Genomic DNA, 17156 nt, shown 5'->3' on the forward strand with positions numbered 1-17156 from the left:
TAACTTGAAGTAGCCCACAACCCTCATTATAAAAGCTCAGATTTACTAACTTTTAAATTCTTACTCAAAAGACTTTTTATGATTTATAATGGATGTTGAGGGCAAAATCTGTAAATTTGCAGATGATCCTAAGATAGGGGGAATAGTGAATTGTGAGGATGATGCTAAGTGACTTCAGAGTAACATTGACAAGTTGGCCAAATGGACATACGCCTGGTAGATGAATGTCAAGGGGAGAAAGTGAGGTCTGCAGATGCTGGAGATCAGAGCTGGAAATGTGTTGCTGGAAAAGCGCAGCAGGTCAGGCAGCATCCAGGGAACAGGAGAATCGACGTTTCGGGCATAAGCCCTTCTTCAGGACGAAGGGCTTATGCCCGAAACGTCGATTCCCCTGTTCCCTGGATGCTGCCTGACCTGCTGCGCTTTTCCAGCAACACATTTCCAGATGAATGTCAATGCAGAGAAATGTGAGGTAATGCATTTTGGTAGAAAAAACTTGGAGAGAGAATGCAGGCTCAGTGGTATAACTTTGAGTGGCATTCAGGAGGAGAGGGACCTCAGGGTTCTCTGAATGTGGCCAGACAAGCTGAAAACGTTGAAGGCATATCGAACCCTGGGTTTATAACTTGAGGCATATAGAATATAAAAGCAAGGCAGTGACGCTATATCTGTATGAATCATTGGTCAGATCACATTTGAAGCATTGTGTTCAATTCTGGAACGATGTTAAAGCCCTGGAGATAGTTCAAAGGAGATTTACTAGAATGACCCCAGAAATGAGGGGTTTTAGATGCAAGGAAAGATGAGAGAAATTGGGCTTATTCTTCTTGGAGCAGAGAAGATTAAGAGGTGACCTTATTGAGATGTTCAAAATTATGAACAATTTTGACAGGGTCAAGAAGGATATTCTGAGTCCACTAGTTGGTATATTTGTAACCAGGGACCACAGTTTCAAGATTGTCAGCAAAAAAAGCTAGGAGTGAGATAAGGAGAAATGTTTTACTCAGAGAGTTATTAGGATTTGGAATGGGAGAGAGGTCGAGACAGACTCTGTATGAGGTTTCAGAAGAGAGCTGGATGTATGTTTGAAAGTAGTGAGTTTTGATGGCTATGGAGATGGGGCTGGAGAATGGGACTAGCTGGGTAGCTGATGTGGGTATAATGGCTGCTTCTGTACTGTACAATTCAACGATTCTGTGACTTTCAGTAAGAACTACAATTGGACTCAGCTGAGCAACTTAGCAATGTGGAACTGTTTGTGCTCTCTTTGTATGCAATCATGGGTTTTCTGGGGTGCGTCCTCATTCATGCAGATCATCACAGTGGTCATATAGTCGGAGGGAAATTAAATCATGAAGTAAGTACTGGCTGGAATTCAGCTTAGGTTTTGAAAGCTTGCAAATCTATAATCACAGACCTTAGGGGTCGATGGAACATGAGAACAAGAGGATGCCTATCAATCCATGAGGCTGTTCTGCTAATGGCACATTTGTACCTCATCTCCATTTATTCTCTTTTATTCCGTATCCCTTTGCTATCCCTGTCTAAAAAAAACCAAAGGAATCTTTACAATAGCCACTAGTTCTTGAGGGAGTGTGTTCCAGATTCCTGTTACACATTGTGTGGACAAATGCTTCCTGACTTCACCCCCTGATTAGGGTTTAAGATTAATCTTAATGTTTTGTGCACCCCCCCCCATTTTGGATTTCACCACCAAATACAGAAACTAGGAGCAGGAATAGATCCGTCAAGCCTGCTCTGCCATTCAATGTGGTCATGTCTAATCCTGTACCTCAATGTCATATTTCTGCTTTCGGCATTCCCTTTGATGCCTTGAAAATCTAAAGACACATCTGTCTCTTTCTTGAACATACTCAGTGACCTGGCCTCGCTGTCGCAAACTCCATAGGTTGACCAGCCTCTGCGTGAAGTTTCCTCTTCTCAGTGCTAACAAGCCTATCATGAATCCCAAGTTCTGGACTCCTCATCCAGGGAAGATATCCTCCCGGCATCTAGTCTGTCCTGTCTTGTTAGAAGTTTTGCTCTATCTGACCAATTAAACACTTCAATCACCTAAAAGGCCCAAACTATCTCTTAATCTTCTGTACGCAAGCAAATGCAAGGTCATGAAACATTTCTTCATAGTTTAACCCTTTCAAACTCCTTGCCTTGTTCCCGACAGTAGTGGTTTTCAAGCGCTGTGCCATGCCAGGGTGAGAAGTGGGATGGGAAGTTCTGGGGAAGCAGTAGCACTCTACCTGAGCGTCGAGGCTGGGTCATGCATTTGACCTCCTCGGGAGGCTCAATGCCTAGTATTGAAAACGTTAGCTGCTGATGCCAGGTGCGCCCGTTGACAGCTCGTGTTCCTGCAATGCCATCCCCTACCATGCGTGCATTCTGAGGAAAATGGAATCGTTTGTCTCATTAAAGTGTGCCTTGATACTGAAAAGGTTGGGACCCCACAGCCCTCGAGAGGGACTGACAGCTGGTGGTGTCTGCTACCCTTGTCCTTCTAGATGGTAGTCGTCACAGGTTTGGAACGTACTGTCGAAGGAGTTACTTCTGCTGCTGCTGAGTTGCTGCACTGCATCTTGTAGATGGTACACATTCCTGTGCATTGGTTTTGTAGGGAATGAATGTTGAAGGTCATGGATGTGGTGCCGATAAACCCTGGATGGTGTTTTCATATTTGCATCTGACATTATCTGTAGAATAATCACGCAGATCAAATTTCCTTCCACATTCTTGCTATGATTGGTGTGACTTGTTAGGGATCTGAGTGGTGAAAGATAGAACGTTGGATCCTAACCTTTATTCATTTACAACATTGTGTAGAGCGTGCACCTGTATAAAAAGCCCCTTTATTCTTTGAATAACCAAATTAAACAAAACGAGTGCAGACAATCCTTCAGATGCATCGTGCCTCTTTCTGCATCAGCAGAGGTGAGGCCCAGTTAGTAGCCACCATCTGAACCAGATAAATATGCAAGAAACAGAACACACTGGCTCCTGAAACCGTTGAAATTGTGAGCATTGATGGACGCAGGGGATGGCTTGATGCCTGCATGTGATAGACTGGCAGTTTATGGGCAATAGGGCTTCATCTTGTATCTTTTATTATGCTTCATTCCAGATACAGGAGACATTCTCAAAAAACAACATGGCCTGCCTGATGGAGGACATTGTCGATCTTCACGATGATGCCTTGGCGAGTGAAGAATTCGCCGACTATCCTCGTAAAGAGAAAATGGGACGCAATGAGGAGCTATGCTGGCGGTTCCGAGCTCAAATCTATCAGTTGGTGGAAAAGGTACAACACCATTAACCCCCATTTGTGTAGTGTCTTTCATGCAGAAAATCCTCCCAAGTGGCATCATGGGACTGGAGAACAATAATGTTGGACTGATGATCAAAAGCTTGTTAGAGAGGTTGCATTTAAGAAACATTTTAACAATGGAGTGAAATCTTTATTTGGAAAAATACGATTTTGTTTTAGTCTTATTTCTGTTGTTAAATTCTTTTACAGACTGTATCCAAGCGATATGATCAGGACATGTCTGTAATTGTAAAAGGTAAATACGTTCTGATTCTGTAGTTTTCTTCCTTAAAAAAATGATTTTTAAAAATGTCTTCTTTGATTTTCTTCCATGGGAAGTGTTAGAGTTGCTTCTGTTTTGATGTGTGAATTTTGGAAATAAATTTCTTCTGTTGGGACAGAGCTTGCAGTCTTATGTATTGAAAAGGTACTAGAGTTGGGGTGAGTTTCTTACAGCTCAGTAGATAACATTCTTACCCGTGAGTTCTTGAAGATAATGCTTTCAAGACATAGTCCAGAATCTTGAGTATGTAGAATAAGCTGGCAAATAATCACAATGGAGCATTGAGTGAGTGTCACACTGCAGGAGGTACTATCTTTTACCTAAGACATTGAACCAACTCCTGTCTTCGCTCTCAGGTGGAGGTAGAAGGAACCCAAGGCATTGTTTTGCAGAAGAGCAATGGAGTTCTCTGGTGTCCTTGTTAATATTCGTACCTCAAGCAACACCACTTAAAACAGATTCTCTGATCATTATCACATAAGAGCTATACAGCACAGAAAGAGTCCATTCATCGTAGCATGATTTTGACCACCTTTATTACTGCAAATCACTGTATATATATCAATGCACTGTATCAGATGACCACATGCTTCTGCCCCACATACCCAGTGTGCATGTTAACCCTTTATCAGATGCGATTTGAATCGTTGAATTAGTATGAGCCCCAGTGTGTCACCATACAAATAGAGGTTTTGAATATCAGTACCTGATAACCGGGCAGAAGGAATTAAATTGGCGATGCAGGCTATGTTGAGAAATTACGTGAGAGTTTAAGGTATGTTGTATAGGGATAGGTGGAGAAGGACTCTTGCCTGAAACGTCGATTTTTCTGTTCCTCGGATGCTGCCTGACCTGCTGTATTTTTCCAGCAGCACTCTCTCAACTCTGATCTCCAGCATCTCAGTCCTCACTTTCTCCCAGATAAATGTCCCCTGCCTAACCTTGACCAGTTTGCAGTAACCGTTTTATATTTCCTATTACATGGTGAGCTGAATAAAAGGGATCAGAGTCAGGGAAAGATTTAACATAACTTTCTTTCATAGGGCTGTTCAGTAAACAGTCTTAAATCTCAAAGTAAACAGCCTCCAATCTACACTAGCTCTCTAATTCTGACACATACTTCCCAGGATTCACTACACCCTATCCACAGGTTCCTACCACTATATCTGAACTCTTTGTCTGAAAAGACTTTTGTCTAGGGTTGCTTCTGTCTTTGGGTCACTTGATCAATGTGGTTTCCCTGGAGATACCGTTCAGGAAGATGCAAAAACAGAGCGAACCAGGGTTCTCGGTTGCTCCTTTTACCCCCCCCCCCTTACACCCTTCTCGAAGATTTATGGCCTGCATCCAATCTTAGGATCGCGTCAGGGCAGGTGATGTAATGGGGTGACTACTTCCTGTGTTTGGAGGTCACAGAACATGGTTTTGAACCTTCACCTGTCAAATGCTGTCCTTGTCCATGCCCCTTGACCTCCTACTGAGCTGGGTGCCACACAGTCTGCGTGCCACTCTTATGACATTCTAGCAACTTCACTGGAGGTGGAAACAGCAGCTTGTTCTGAAACAATGTGGCCAATAGCGCCTGGCCTTGCAGTTCTAGGCAAGCCTGGAAGAGAGGCAGGTGAATCACTGTGGTCACCTGGAAGACAGAAGTTCACCTGTCTCTCTTACAATCAAGTGCTCCTGATGTGGTCTTCTCTACATCGAGGAGACCGAACGTAAACTTAGGGAATGGTTCACCGAGCATCGCAGCTGAGTCCACAAGAGCTGACCGGACCTCCCAGTCATCACCCATTTCAATTCCCCCAACTACTCCCTTTCCAACATGACCATCCTTGGCCTCCTCCATTGCCACAATGATCCACACTGCAAATTGGAGGAACAACAGCTCAGCTTATGCCTGGGCAGCCTACCGCCCAGAGGACTCAACATTGAGTTCTCCAACTTCAAATAACCTCCCTCCCCATCCCCCGACTCCCTTCCCAGCCCCTCTCTCTCCCTTCCACTCCTCCTTGTCACCAACGGGATTGATTCCTCCCATTAATCAACCAGATGATACCCTCTACCTGTCTCCACCCATCCCCACTTCACCACCCTGCCCACGCCTCCCCTATTAGCACTTGACCCCGTAGTTCCAGGCCTGCCCGGTTTTGACAGGAAGTTGATTGTCTAAGGCCTGGCTGCGTGAATACTGCCTGTTCCCAGCTCTGCAGGTTGTAAATTTTACACTTCGCCAAGTGTAAAGTGAAGAATTATCAACATGTCAGTAACAATCCGAGAGGTAATGGATCACCTGACCGCAGGCACCACCCACACAGAGCAGACCCTGTGTGATTACCAACAAAAGTGGTGACCACCCATGCCCACAGTTGTGGTTTATTTATATTAATTGGTGAATAAATCAAAGCCTGTTGCGGGAGGGATTTCACAAAGCATCAAAGATAGACATATACACCGATACCAATGGTAGATCTCCCTTTAATGTCCTCTGCTATAACCTCAGTTACTTCAGCTTTTCTAAATAACCAACTTTCCTCAGCCCTGGTTCGATTGTATATGATCTCTTGGATTATAAGATACAGGATTAAACAGAAGCCATCAACCCCGTAAAAATATGCTGTGTTCCAATTTTCCTGTGACGTGGACAACTTCATACTTCACCACATTATACTCAAGCGACATGTTCCTGTCCACTCACTGAAGCTGCCTGGGCCCCCTTGGCAGTCTCCCTGTGCATTTTGTATTGGTATCAAACTTGGATGTACTATACCCCGTTCCTGCCACCCAAGTTACAGTCCGTTAACCAATCCTCAATCCTTATTGACATCCTTCCTCAAGCCAGTATTTTAGAAATGTTTATCCTAATAACTTCTTTGCTTACCTGCTGTGCCTCTGTTTATAAAACCGACTATCTCCTGCATCTACCTTTTCAACAGCCATCTCAATTTGAGCTGTTAGCTTCAAATATTTTTATGTCTAGAGCCTCAAATCTCTTTGTCCTCTTTAATTTATTTGGTTTATGTCATGTGCCTTCATTCTTCCTTCCAAAAGACATCACTCTGCATTGCTCTGTGCTCAAATCCATCTGTCATGTGGATGCCCATTTTGTTTTTAATGTGTGTTTGCAGGTGTCACTACCTATCCCAGCATTTATTGTCCATCCCATTTACCAGTGCGTCCCTCCTGAAATCGATCCTCCTTGTTATTCACTTCATTTGATTTTTGTATTAATTCCACCAATTGATATTGTGCCTTATACATGTGTGCTGAGGTGTGGATCTATATCAGAAAGAGTGGTGTTCCTCATACCAGCCCCTAAGTAACAAAACCATGTACCTCTCTCCTGTGTGAAAACCAACTGTACACCACTCTTTTCTGTCTCTGGCCAGTTTTGTAAGCACGCCCCGTGAATCTCATCTGCTTTAATTTTGCTGACAAGCCTGTTAAGTTGTACTTTGCACAAAAGGCTCAGAGGGAGGGATGGAGCTAATGTGGGTACCACATCTATCCCTGAGTTAATGTGTGATCTCTTCCTCCTCTTTTAGGTGAAGTGTCTCGTCTGATTCCATATCTGAGTCAACCGCAATCAGGCACACAGCCAACTGTCCAAAAAATTGCAGCTCATCTGACTGGAAATCATCGGAGCAAGTCAACTCCACTGGGAGGTGAGACTCTGCTAAGATTCTCCACCAGTAACTTCCCTCTACAACAATCAACAGCTTGCAATCTCCTTTGATGCTGGCCACTTTGATATCATCTGCTTTTTCCCATTTTCCAAACAATGTAAATGATGAATAACCGTGGTCAAAGCAGTGATGACTGGAAGACTGCTTTATGCCTTTCTCCAATCTGATGAACCTTTTTCCCAAATCTCTGACCTTTTTTAGCCAAGTTTCCATCCACTTAGCTATTTGTTTCCTGAAACCACATGTCCTAACCTATTGTGCAAGTCTAAAACCCTAGTGGCCTCTGTCTTCCATGTATTTATGACCAAACATCCACAGCTCTGTGGGGTAGAGAATTCTAAAGTTTAACAAGCTTCTGAATCAAGCAATTTCTCCTCATCTCAGTCCTGAATGACCAACTCCTTATCCTGAACCTTTTGGGAACTGAGGGAAACAAAGGATATGGAAGAAAGCAGGAAAATGGAGTTGAATGTAAGAGCCGCCATTATTGTTTTGATTAGCTGAACAGAGTAGAGGGGCTGAATGGCAATCTCCAGCTTCCATTATGTTAACGAATTGTGAATTCTGAAAATTGGAGGAAGATTGGAGAAGAGTGTGGGAAGGAAAACAAAAGAAAAGACATGCAGACCTGAGTATATCTTGCAGCATTTGCAACAAATGAAGTAAAGAAGAGCATAGTCACCATTGCCTGACAGCCAATTTGCACATAACAAATTCCCTGAAAGAATGAGGGATGTTATTGATTAATCTGGTTTTAAGATTTCCTCACTAAAACTCCCTCACAACTATCATCGGGAGTGTCAGCCAAGATGATCTGCTGAAGTTTCTGGTCCTGGGTCTTAATCCCACAGTTTAGATCAGAGTGGTGCTGGAAAAGCATAGCAGGTCAGGCAGTATCCGAGGAGCAGGAAAATTGACGTTTCGGGCAAAAACCCTTCATCAGGAATAGATCAGGAATCAATCCCACAACCTACTGATTTAAGTGCTGGGAACACTGCTGACTGGCCCAGGGCTGACAATTATTTAAGCAATGTCTCTTCAAGTAATCATCAGGAGAATGTGGTATGACAACGCAAAGTCTGATGTGTTGATATTGCAGTCAGTACTTTCTCGAGTAAGAAAGTTTACAACAGAGTTATAGGCAAAAGCTGAGGTAAGGGTTGAACGTCTGGTGAGGAAATCTTTGAACTTCCAAATAAGAACCTGCCACTTAATAGGCTGTGAGGTTTAAATTAAGGTGTGCTGTTTCATAGATTAGTCTTATATTAGTCTTATATTTCATAGATTAGAGGAGTAAGAGAACTTCAGAGGATTAAGAGAACTTTAGACGATTAAGGGGGAGAGAATTTATTTCCTCTGGTTGGAGGAAGAGGGTAGTGTCCAGAACAAAGAGGCAGAACCGTAAATGACAGGCCAGGTCATTCAGAGGGAACATCCGCACTTAAAGGGCAGTGGAAATCTGGGACTCCCAAGAAAGCATTTGAAAATTTGCAAACTGAGAATAATATTCTTTGTTTTGAGAGCGTGTTAAGGTATGGTTCAACTGTAATGTAATAGAATAATAGAACAGGCTGAAAGGGCCAAGTGACCTTCTCCTGCTCCTGTGGGTGGAATCTTTGCCTTTTGTAAAGCTTCAAGCACTGGGACAGGTCAGAATCGTGTCAGTAGTTTCATCATCAATAGGCTGCCTCTTTCTCCATTATTCGGTCCCGGATGTTGGGTTGATGGGTGGGTCTCTGAGAGGTCACAGCTCCAGGAAGATTGTAGTCACAGTGAGAAAGGTGCACATTGCTGAGGTTGGTAGGGAAACTTGTGAATCCCTTGAAATGTCTGAAGTGTGCTGAAAATTCAAGCAGTGACGATTTTCGATAGCTGCCAGGGTAGCAGTGTCATCATAGAATCCCAATGGTGTGGAAACAGGCCCTATGGCCCAACAAGTCCAGACCGACCTTCCGAAGAATATCCCACCCAAGCCCATTCCCCTAAATCTACCCTTGACTAATTTACCTAACCTACCTTTCCCAGAGGAAACCCACACTGACACAGGGAGAACGTGCAAACAACATTCGGACAGTCGCCTGAGGCTGGAATCGAACCTGGTCCCTGGCGATGAGAGGCAACAGTTCTAACCACTGAGCCACCGTGCTGTCCTTGATGGATCACCCTGAGGCAGGAACCCACTTCCAAATCTGCCTCTGCAGAAAGAGGCCTTTTGGCCCATCAAACCCACTCCACCATTCAATGCCAACATGGCTGAGATTTTCAGCCGGCTATCTGGGAGGCCATGAGGGGAGGTGGCATAGCACAGTGGAAGTGCCATTGGGTTATCAATCCTGATGCCCAGCTAACAATTAGGTTCAGATCTCACGGTGGCAGACAGTGGAATCAAAATTCCAACATAAAAGCCGTGGAATTGTAGTCTCTATAATTGTGGTCATTATATCATCTGCCATATTGAAGTAACTTGTTCCCGTTTTTGGAGCAGTGCTCTGAAAGCCTGTTATTTCAAATAAACCTGTTGGACTAGAACCTGGTGTCATGTGACTTCTGATCTATATTGGTGAGCGTGGTACTGTTTTATGATGGTCGTAGAAGACCATCTGGTTCACTCATGCTCTGCAGTCCTTTGGCCATCCTGTGACTCCAGACCCACAGCAAGGTAGCTGCTTCTTAGCTGTCCTCTGAAATAGTGGAGCGAGCCACTCTGTTCAAGATGGGCAGCAAACACTGGCTTTGCCTGGCGAGCCTACATCACTTGAAAGGATATATTAAAATAAAATCTGTCCATCTGTACCTATATTCAACAATCCACAAAACTTTGAGATTTTAAAGATTCGAAACATTTTGGAGTGAAGGAGTTTCTCCTTAAGTCCTGAACTCCTGATCTTGAGACTGTGCCTGCTGTGGTTTGGGTTCCCCCTAGCCCCTGAGTCCCTTTCTGAATCCTGTCGGTTTCAATGGGATCATCTCTCATTCTTCTCAGCTCCAGACATGAGGTGCTGTTAGGGTCATGAGACAATTCGAGGCTGTGTCACTCAGGATTTACCATTGTTACTGTTGCAGACTCAGTGTCAAGACGACTTCAGGGGCAGAAAATACAGATGTGGGAGCCACGGAGAGGACAGGCATTTCTGCACAGTGTGGAATACAAAAACGGAGAGCTGATTATCCTGCAGACCGGACTCTATTATATCTATGCTCAGACCTACTTTCGATATCGCGAAATCACAGGAGAGGGAGACTCCCGTCCAGGTGCCTTGCTGTCAGTTTCCGGGAACACTCAGATGGTCCAGTATATTTACAAAAATACAGCCTACCCTGACCCTATCCTGTTAATGAAAAATACCAGGACAACATGCTGGGCTAAGAACAGGGAATACGAATTACATTCCATTTACCAGGGTGGCCTGTTTGAACTCAGATACCTTGATCGAATATTTGTGACTGTCAGCAACATCAGCTGGATTGACATGGCTGATGGATCCAGCTTCTTTGGAGCATTTTTTGTCAGTTAGACACTCGGGGAAGGAGGAACATAAAAGACAAAAGGATTTTGAATGCCATTGGGCTCATTTGACTCCTGATCTTAGTCATAACAGATGTCACAGTAGACTGTCTGAGGATCAGCTTGGCTTTGCATGTTGTCCATCCCAGTTTGCAGACACAAGTCCTAACTGTGCTTTCAAAGTGGCCACTCAGTCCTTCAGGAGCTGAGGACAATAACATGCAGCTGAGAGTACTTGTGGGCGACTGGATTGTGGTGTCAGTCCCCATTCCTCCCTGGGGTCTGGGCTCATGTCCGACTGTTGCATCTGGCTGTGGAAGTCCAGTGGTCACTGAGGTTCAGCAGCCAAGACCCAGAGCTCAAAGTGGACATTGAAGCCACCACAGTAAAGTCCCCTCCCTTTGGCGTGGCATTGGCTATCTCCTTTGGAACTATGTCAAAGATATGGTGACAGGCAATGGAACGTGTAAAGTTAGGGGTCTGAGCAGAGCAGAGGAAGCTTTACACTGCATCTGACCTGTGCCATACCTCACCTGGGAGTGCCTAGTGTGTCATTGCCAATATGCCAGTGTAAACGGATCTGTTCCCCAACACAAACACTTGTCATTGTAGCAAACGGGTCATTTCATGAGCTTGTGAGCCATGGGTGGTCTCATGTGCACATGAAGTGACCCCTGACCTTCCCTAACGGGAACGCCTTGCTCCCGTGCTTTTTAACATGAAAGTGCGAGCAGGTTTCTGAATCCTTACAGCCCAGCACGAGTTCACAAAAAGTGATGGACTCAAATCGGGAGTGCTCCGAAAGAATTTGTTTCAAGCAACAGCCTGAGTGAGACTGAGAACATTAGAAGCGAAGAGGATGCCATTATCCCTGACTTTGCTAACTGCTGTTTTCCGATTGCCCAGGCATGTGACTGGTTAAAGTTGCAGTCTTGAGTGTGTCAGAGTTGTGTTAAAAAAAAGTGTGAGGGACCTTTTGGATTCAGCGCGCATGTTCAACTAATGAGCGAGCACAGGGAGTGAGAAAACACTGTGCAATTCTCCAGTGTGTAGATAACAAGAAATATCCTGAATGAAATGATTTATGTATGTACAGGAAACTTTATTTTTTTACGTTCTCACCTATGTCTTTCAATGACTATCAAATATATTTGGTGCTGTTGGAATAAGTAATGCGAGAAGTTCAGGCAAAGAGAAAATTCGTGAGACAAAGCCATTAAACATCCCATCTGTTCAGCTTGACAGTTGAAAATTCAGAGGGCTCTGCTAAAGTGTGTAACCATCCCTCCCCCTTGATCAATTTCCCTAACCATATCAGGAAATTCCATCAGAAACAGGGAAGGCAAATTCCAGTTTTTTTTCACGGCCACAAACAATTCAAAATCAAAATTAGGACAGAGGGCCCCGAAGGGGCACCTAAACAAAAATAGAAGCGCCAAAGGAAATGTAGACAGTTACATCAAAATTTTGCACCAAGGAGTGTCGATTGAGTCTGAATGTAAGGGTGTGGGAGAGATTTTGATAACTTCCCATCTGTTGGAGATATTCAACTTGGCTTTTATCTACATCCTTTAAGGCGTTCAGTGTCCAGGAAGTAACAATTGATTGGATTTGACTGTTGCAATGATTGAGCACCCTCTTTGACCCTCTCTGGGAGTGTCGAGATCAGGAACACTTCCTGCTTCACTCCCCATCTTGTGTTTCTGCATTTCGTTCTTGCCTTGTGTCTGTGCCTCACTATCTCCCGCACCAGCTCTGGCAGAACACTCAATGCTCCTCATACACTGGGGTAAGCACACTTGCAACCAGAGCTCATTAAGGCTTAGTGGGAAGTGTCACGTAAATAATGCTGCTTCAATACTGTCTCATAGATGTTGACATAATCTCTTATGTAAATTTTGATAATCTATGTGTCACATGTGAATGTTTTAAATACACGTATGATTAAAGTTCTGTTTTATCTTTATCTGTGTGACTATTATTGGGTTTGATTAGATTAGATTAGGTTAGATTCCCTACAGTGTAGAAACTGGCCCTTCGGCCCAACAAGTCCACACTGACCCTCCGAAGATTAACCCACCCAGTCCCATTTCCCTCTAACTAATGCACTTAACACTATGGGCAGTTTAGCATGGCCAATTCACCTGACCTGCACATCTTAATTGTTGGAATTACAGGCCAACAACAAGGAGAAACTGTTCCCAAAGTGCAGTAGGTTTGATCATTAAACATAGAGTCATAGAGACGTACAGCATGGAAACAGACCCTTCGGTTCAACTCGTCCATGCTGACCAGATATCCTAAATTAATCTAGTCCCATTTGCCAGCAATTGGCCCATATCGCTCTGAACCCTTCCTATTCATGTACCCATCCAATATTGTATTGTACCAGCCTGCGCCACTTCCTCTGGCAGCTCATGCCATACACGTACCACCCTCTGCGTGAAAACGTTGCCCCTTAGGTCCCTTTCAAATCTTTCTCCTCTCACCCTAAACCTATGCCCTCTAGTTCTGGACTCCCCCACCCCAGGAAAAAGACCTTGTCTATTTATCCATGCCCCTCGTGATTTTATAAACCTCTATAAGGTCACCCTCAGCATCTGACGCTCCAGAGAAAACAGCGCCGGCCTGTTCAACCTCTCCCTGTAGCTCAAACCCTCCAACTCTGGCAACATCCTTGTAAACCATTTCTGAACCCTTTTAAGTTTCACAACATCTTTCCTATAAGAGGGAGACCACAGTTGCACACAATATTCCAAAAGTGGCCTAACCAATGTCTTGTACAGCTGCAACCCCTATACTCAATGCTCTGACCATACCAAATGCCTTCTTGACTATCTAGCTGCAACTTCTCTTCCAAGGAGCTATGAACCTGCACTCCAAGGTCTCTTTGTCCAGCAGCACTCCCCAGGACCTGCCCATTAAGTGTATAAGTCCTGCTCTGATTTGCTTTTCCAAAAGACAGCACCTCACATTTATCTAAATTAAACTCCATCTGCCACTTCTTGGCCCATTGGCCCATCCAATCAAGATCCCACTGTACTCAGAGGTAACCTTCTTCGCTGTCCACTTTAAGTCCAATTTTGCACCTCATCTGCAAACTTAATAACTATACCTCTTACGTTCACATCCAAATCATTTACATAAGTAACTCAAAGCAGTGGATCCAGCACTGATCCTTGTGGAACTCCACTGGTCACAGGCCTCCAGTCTGAAAAACAACCCTCCATCACCAACCTCTGTCTTCTACCTTCAAGACAATTCTGTATCCAAATGACTATTTCTTCTTGTATTCCTTGTGATCTCATCTTGCTAATCAGTATACTATGAGGAACCTTAATGAATGCCTTACTGAAGTCCATATAGATCATGTCCACTGCTCTGCCCTCATCAATCCTCTTTGTTACTTCTTCAAATAATACAAGCAAGTTCGTGAGACACAAAACCATACTGATTATATCTAATCAGTCCTTGCCTTTCCAAATATGTGCAAATCCTGTCCCTCCAACAACTTGTCAGGCTTACCACTACCGATGTCAGGCTCACTGGTCTATAGTTCCCTGGCTTTTTCTTACCAGCATTCTTAAACAGTGGCACCACATTAGCCAATCTCAAGTCTTCCAGAACCTTACCTGTGACTATTGATAATACAAATATCTCAGCAAGGGGCCCAGCTAACACTTCCCTGGCTTCCCACAGAGTTCGAGGTTACACCTGATCAGGTCCTGGGGATTTATCCAGTTTTATGCATTTCAAGATATCCAGCACTTCCTCCTCTGAAACATGGACATTTTGCAAGATGTCACCATCTATTTCCCTACATTCTATATCTTCCATGTCCTTTTCCACAGTAAATACTGATGCAGAATATTCATTTAGTATCTCTCCCATTTTCTGTGGCTCCACACAAAGGCCGCCTTGCTGATTTGTGAGGGGCCCTATTCTCTCCCTAGTTACCCTTTTGTCCTTAATATATTTGTAAAAACCCTTGGGATTCTCCTTAATTCTATTTGCCAAAGCTATCTCATGTCCCCGTTTTGCCATCCTGATTTCCCTCTTAAGTATACCCCTACTTTCTTTATACTCTTCTAAGGATTCACTCGATCTATTCTGTCTATACCTTACATATGCTTCCTTCTTTTTCTTAACCAAACCCTCAATTTCTTTAGTCATCCAGCATCCCCTATACCTACCAGTCTTTCCTTTCACCCTGACAGGAATATATTTTCTCTGGATTCTCGTTATCTCATTTCTGAAGGCTTCCCATTTTCCAGCCATCCCTTTACCTGCGAACATCTGCCCCCAATCAGCTTTTGAAAGTTCTTGCCTAATACCATCAAAATTGGCCTTTCTCCAATTTAGAACTTCAATTTTTAGATCTGATCTGTCCTTTTCCATCACTATTTTAAATCTAATAGAATTATGGTCGCTGGCCCCAAAGTGCTCCCCCACTGACACCTCAGTCACCTGTCCTGCCTTATTTCCCAAGAGTAGGTCAAATTTTGCACCTTATCTAGTTGGTGCATCCACATACTGAATCAGAAAACTTTCTGGTACTCTTTAACAAATTCCTCTCCATCTAAATCTTTAACACTATGGCAGTCCCAGTCTATGTTTGGAAAGTTAAAATCCCCTACCATAACTACCCTATTATTCTTACAGATAACTGAGATCTTCTTACAAATTTGTTTTTCAATTTCCCACCGACTATTAGGGGGTCTATAATACAACCCCAATAAGGTGATCATCCCTTCCTTATTTCTCAGTTCCACCCAAATAAATTCCCTGGACATATTCTGAGGAATATCCTCCCTAAGTACAGCAATAATGCTAACCCTCATCAAAAATGCCACTCCCCCTCCTCTCTTACCTCCCTTTCTATCCTTCCTGTAGCACTTGTATCGTGGAACATTAAGCTGCCAGTCCTGTCTATCCCTGAGCCATGTTTCAGTAATTGCTATGATATCCCAGTCCCATGTTCCTAACCATGCCCTGAGTTCAGCTGCCTTCTCTGTTAGGCCCCTTGCATTGAAATAAATGCAGTTTAATTTATCAGTCCTACCTTGTTCTCTGCTTTGTTCCTGCCTGCCCTGGCTGTTTGACTTGCTCCTTTTCCCAACTGTGCCAGTCTCAGATTGATTCTTTCTTCACTCTTTCCCTGTGTCCCACACCCCCCCACCTTACTAGTTTAAATCCTCCCGAGCAGCTCTAGCAAATCTCCCTGCCAGTATATTAGACCCTTCCAATTCAGGTGCAATCCATCCTTCTTATATAGGTCACTCCAGAAGAGATTCCAATGATCCAAAAATTGTGAATCCTTCTCCCATATACCAGCTCCTCAGCCATGCATTCATCCGCTCTATCCTCCTATTTCTACCCTCACTAGCTCGTAGCACTGGGATTAATCTAGATATTACTACCCTCAAGGACCTTCTTTTTATCTTCCTGCCTAACTCTGTATTCTCCCTTTGAAACTTCACCCTTTTCACTTCGTATGTTGTTAATTTCAATGTGTACATCAATCTCATCCTGGTCCCTCTCCTCTTTGAGAATATTCTGCACTCTCTTAGCGATATCATTTATCCTGGCACCAAGGAGGCAACACACCATTCTGATCTCTTGCTATCGGCTGCCAAAATGTCTGTCTGTGCCTCTGACTGGAGAGTGCCCTATCATAATCGGTCGCTTAGAACCTGGCGTACCCTTCATTACATTAGAGCCTGATCTGCTACCAGAAACTTGGCTGTGCATGCTATATTCCCCTGAGAGTCCATCATCCCCTACATTTTCTAAAACAGCATGCATATTTGAGATGGGGATAGCAACAGGATGCTCCTACACTACCTGCCTCCCTCTCTTACCTTTCCAGGTGGTAACCTATCTACCTGACTGTATCTATGGTTTTTGTCCTTTCCTATATCTGCCACCCATCACAACCACTAGCCATGGTAAATTCCTCATTGCCTCCAACTGTCGCTCCAAATGATCCATGCGATTTGATAGGATTTGCAACCAAACACACTTACTGTGGACATAATTATCAGCAACGTGGAAACTTTCCCTAATCTCCCACATCAGACATCTTCAGCTGCCTCATCAATAACTTGCCTCCATGATAAAGTTAGAATTGGGGATGTCCAGTGATTATTGCAGAGTGTTTTCAGCACCATTCAGCTCCTCAGATACTATGTGTTAGGTCCATATACCGCAAGAATGGATAGCATTCAGGTTTGGCGTGATAAGTCACCAATAATATTCGTACCTTACAACTGCCAGGCAAGCAGTATCTCCAACAAGAGAGAATCTAACCATCTCCTAGTGACGGCAGTACCACTGTTGAATCATGCCCCACTTATCGACAATGTT

At 43.9% G+C, this 17156-nt stretch overlaps 1 protein-coding gene across 1 annotated transcript in view; it reads left to right on the forward strand.

The window, feature by feature from the left end:
- LOC122556126 (tumor necrosis factor ligand superfamily member 10-like) overlaps positions 1-12756 on the forward strand; it is a 32457-nt gene extending 19701 nt beyond the window's left edge. Inside the window, exons 2-5 of the mRNA XM_043702600.2 lie at positions 3134-3310; positions 3527-3572; positions 7145-7264; positions 10349-12756. Of these exons, the coding sequence (XP_043558535.1) occupies positions 3134-3310; positions 3527-3572; positions 7145-7264; positions 10349-10800 (795 nt within the window). The 3' untranslated portion in view covers positions 10801-12756. The remainder of the gene's footprint in view (positions 1-3133; positions 3311-3526; positions 3573-7144; positions 7265-10348) is intronic.
- Positions 12757-17156: the final 4400 nt, after the last annotated feature.

This window comes from Chiloscyllium plagiosum, unplaced genomic scaffold, assembly GCF_037043375.1.
Source record: "Chiloscyllium plagiosum isolate Xiang-an unplaced genomic scaffold, Cpla_swu_hap1 HiC_scaffold_13, whole genome shotgun sequence".
Lineage (NCBI taxonomy): Eukaryota > Metazoa > Chordata > Chondrichthyes > Orectolobiformes > Hemiscylliidae > Chiloscyllium > Chiloscyllium plagiosum.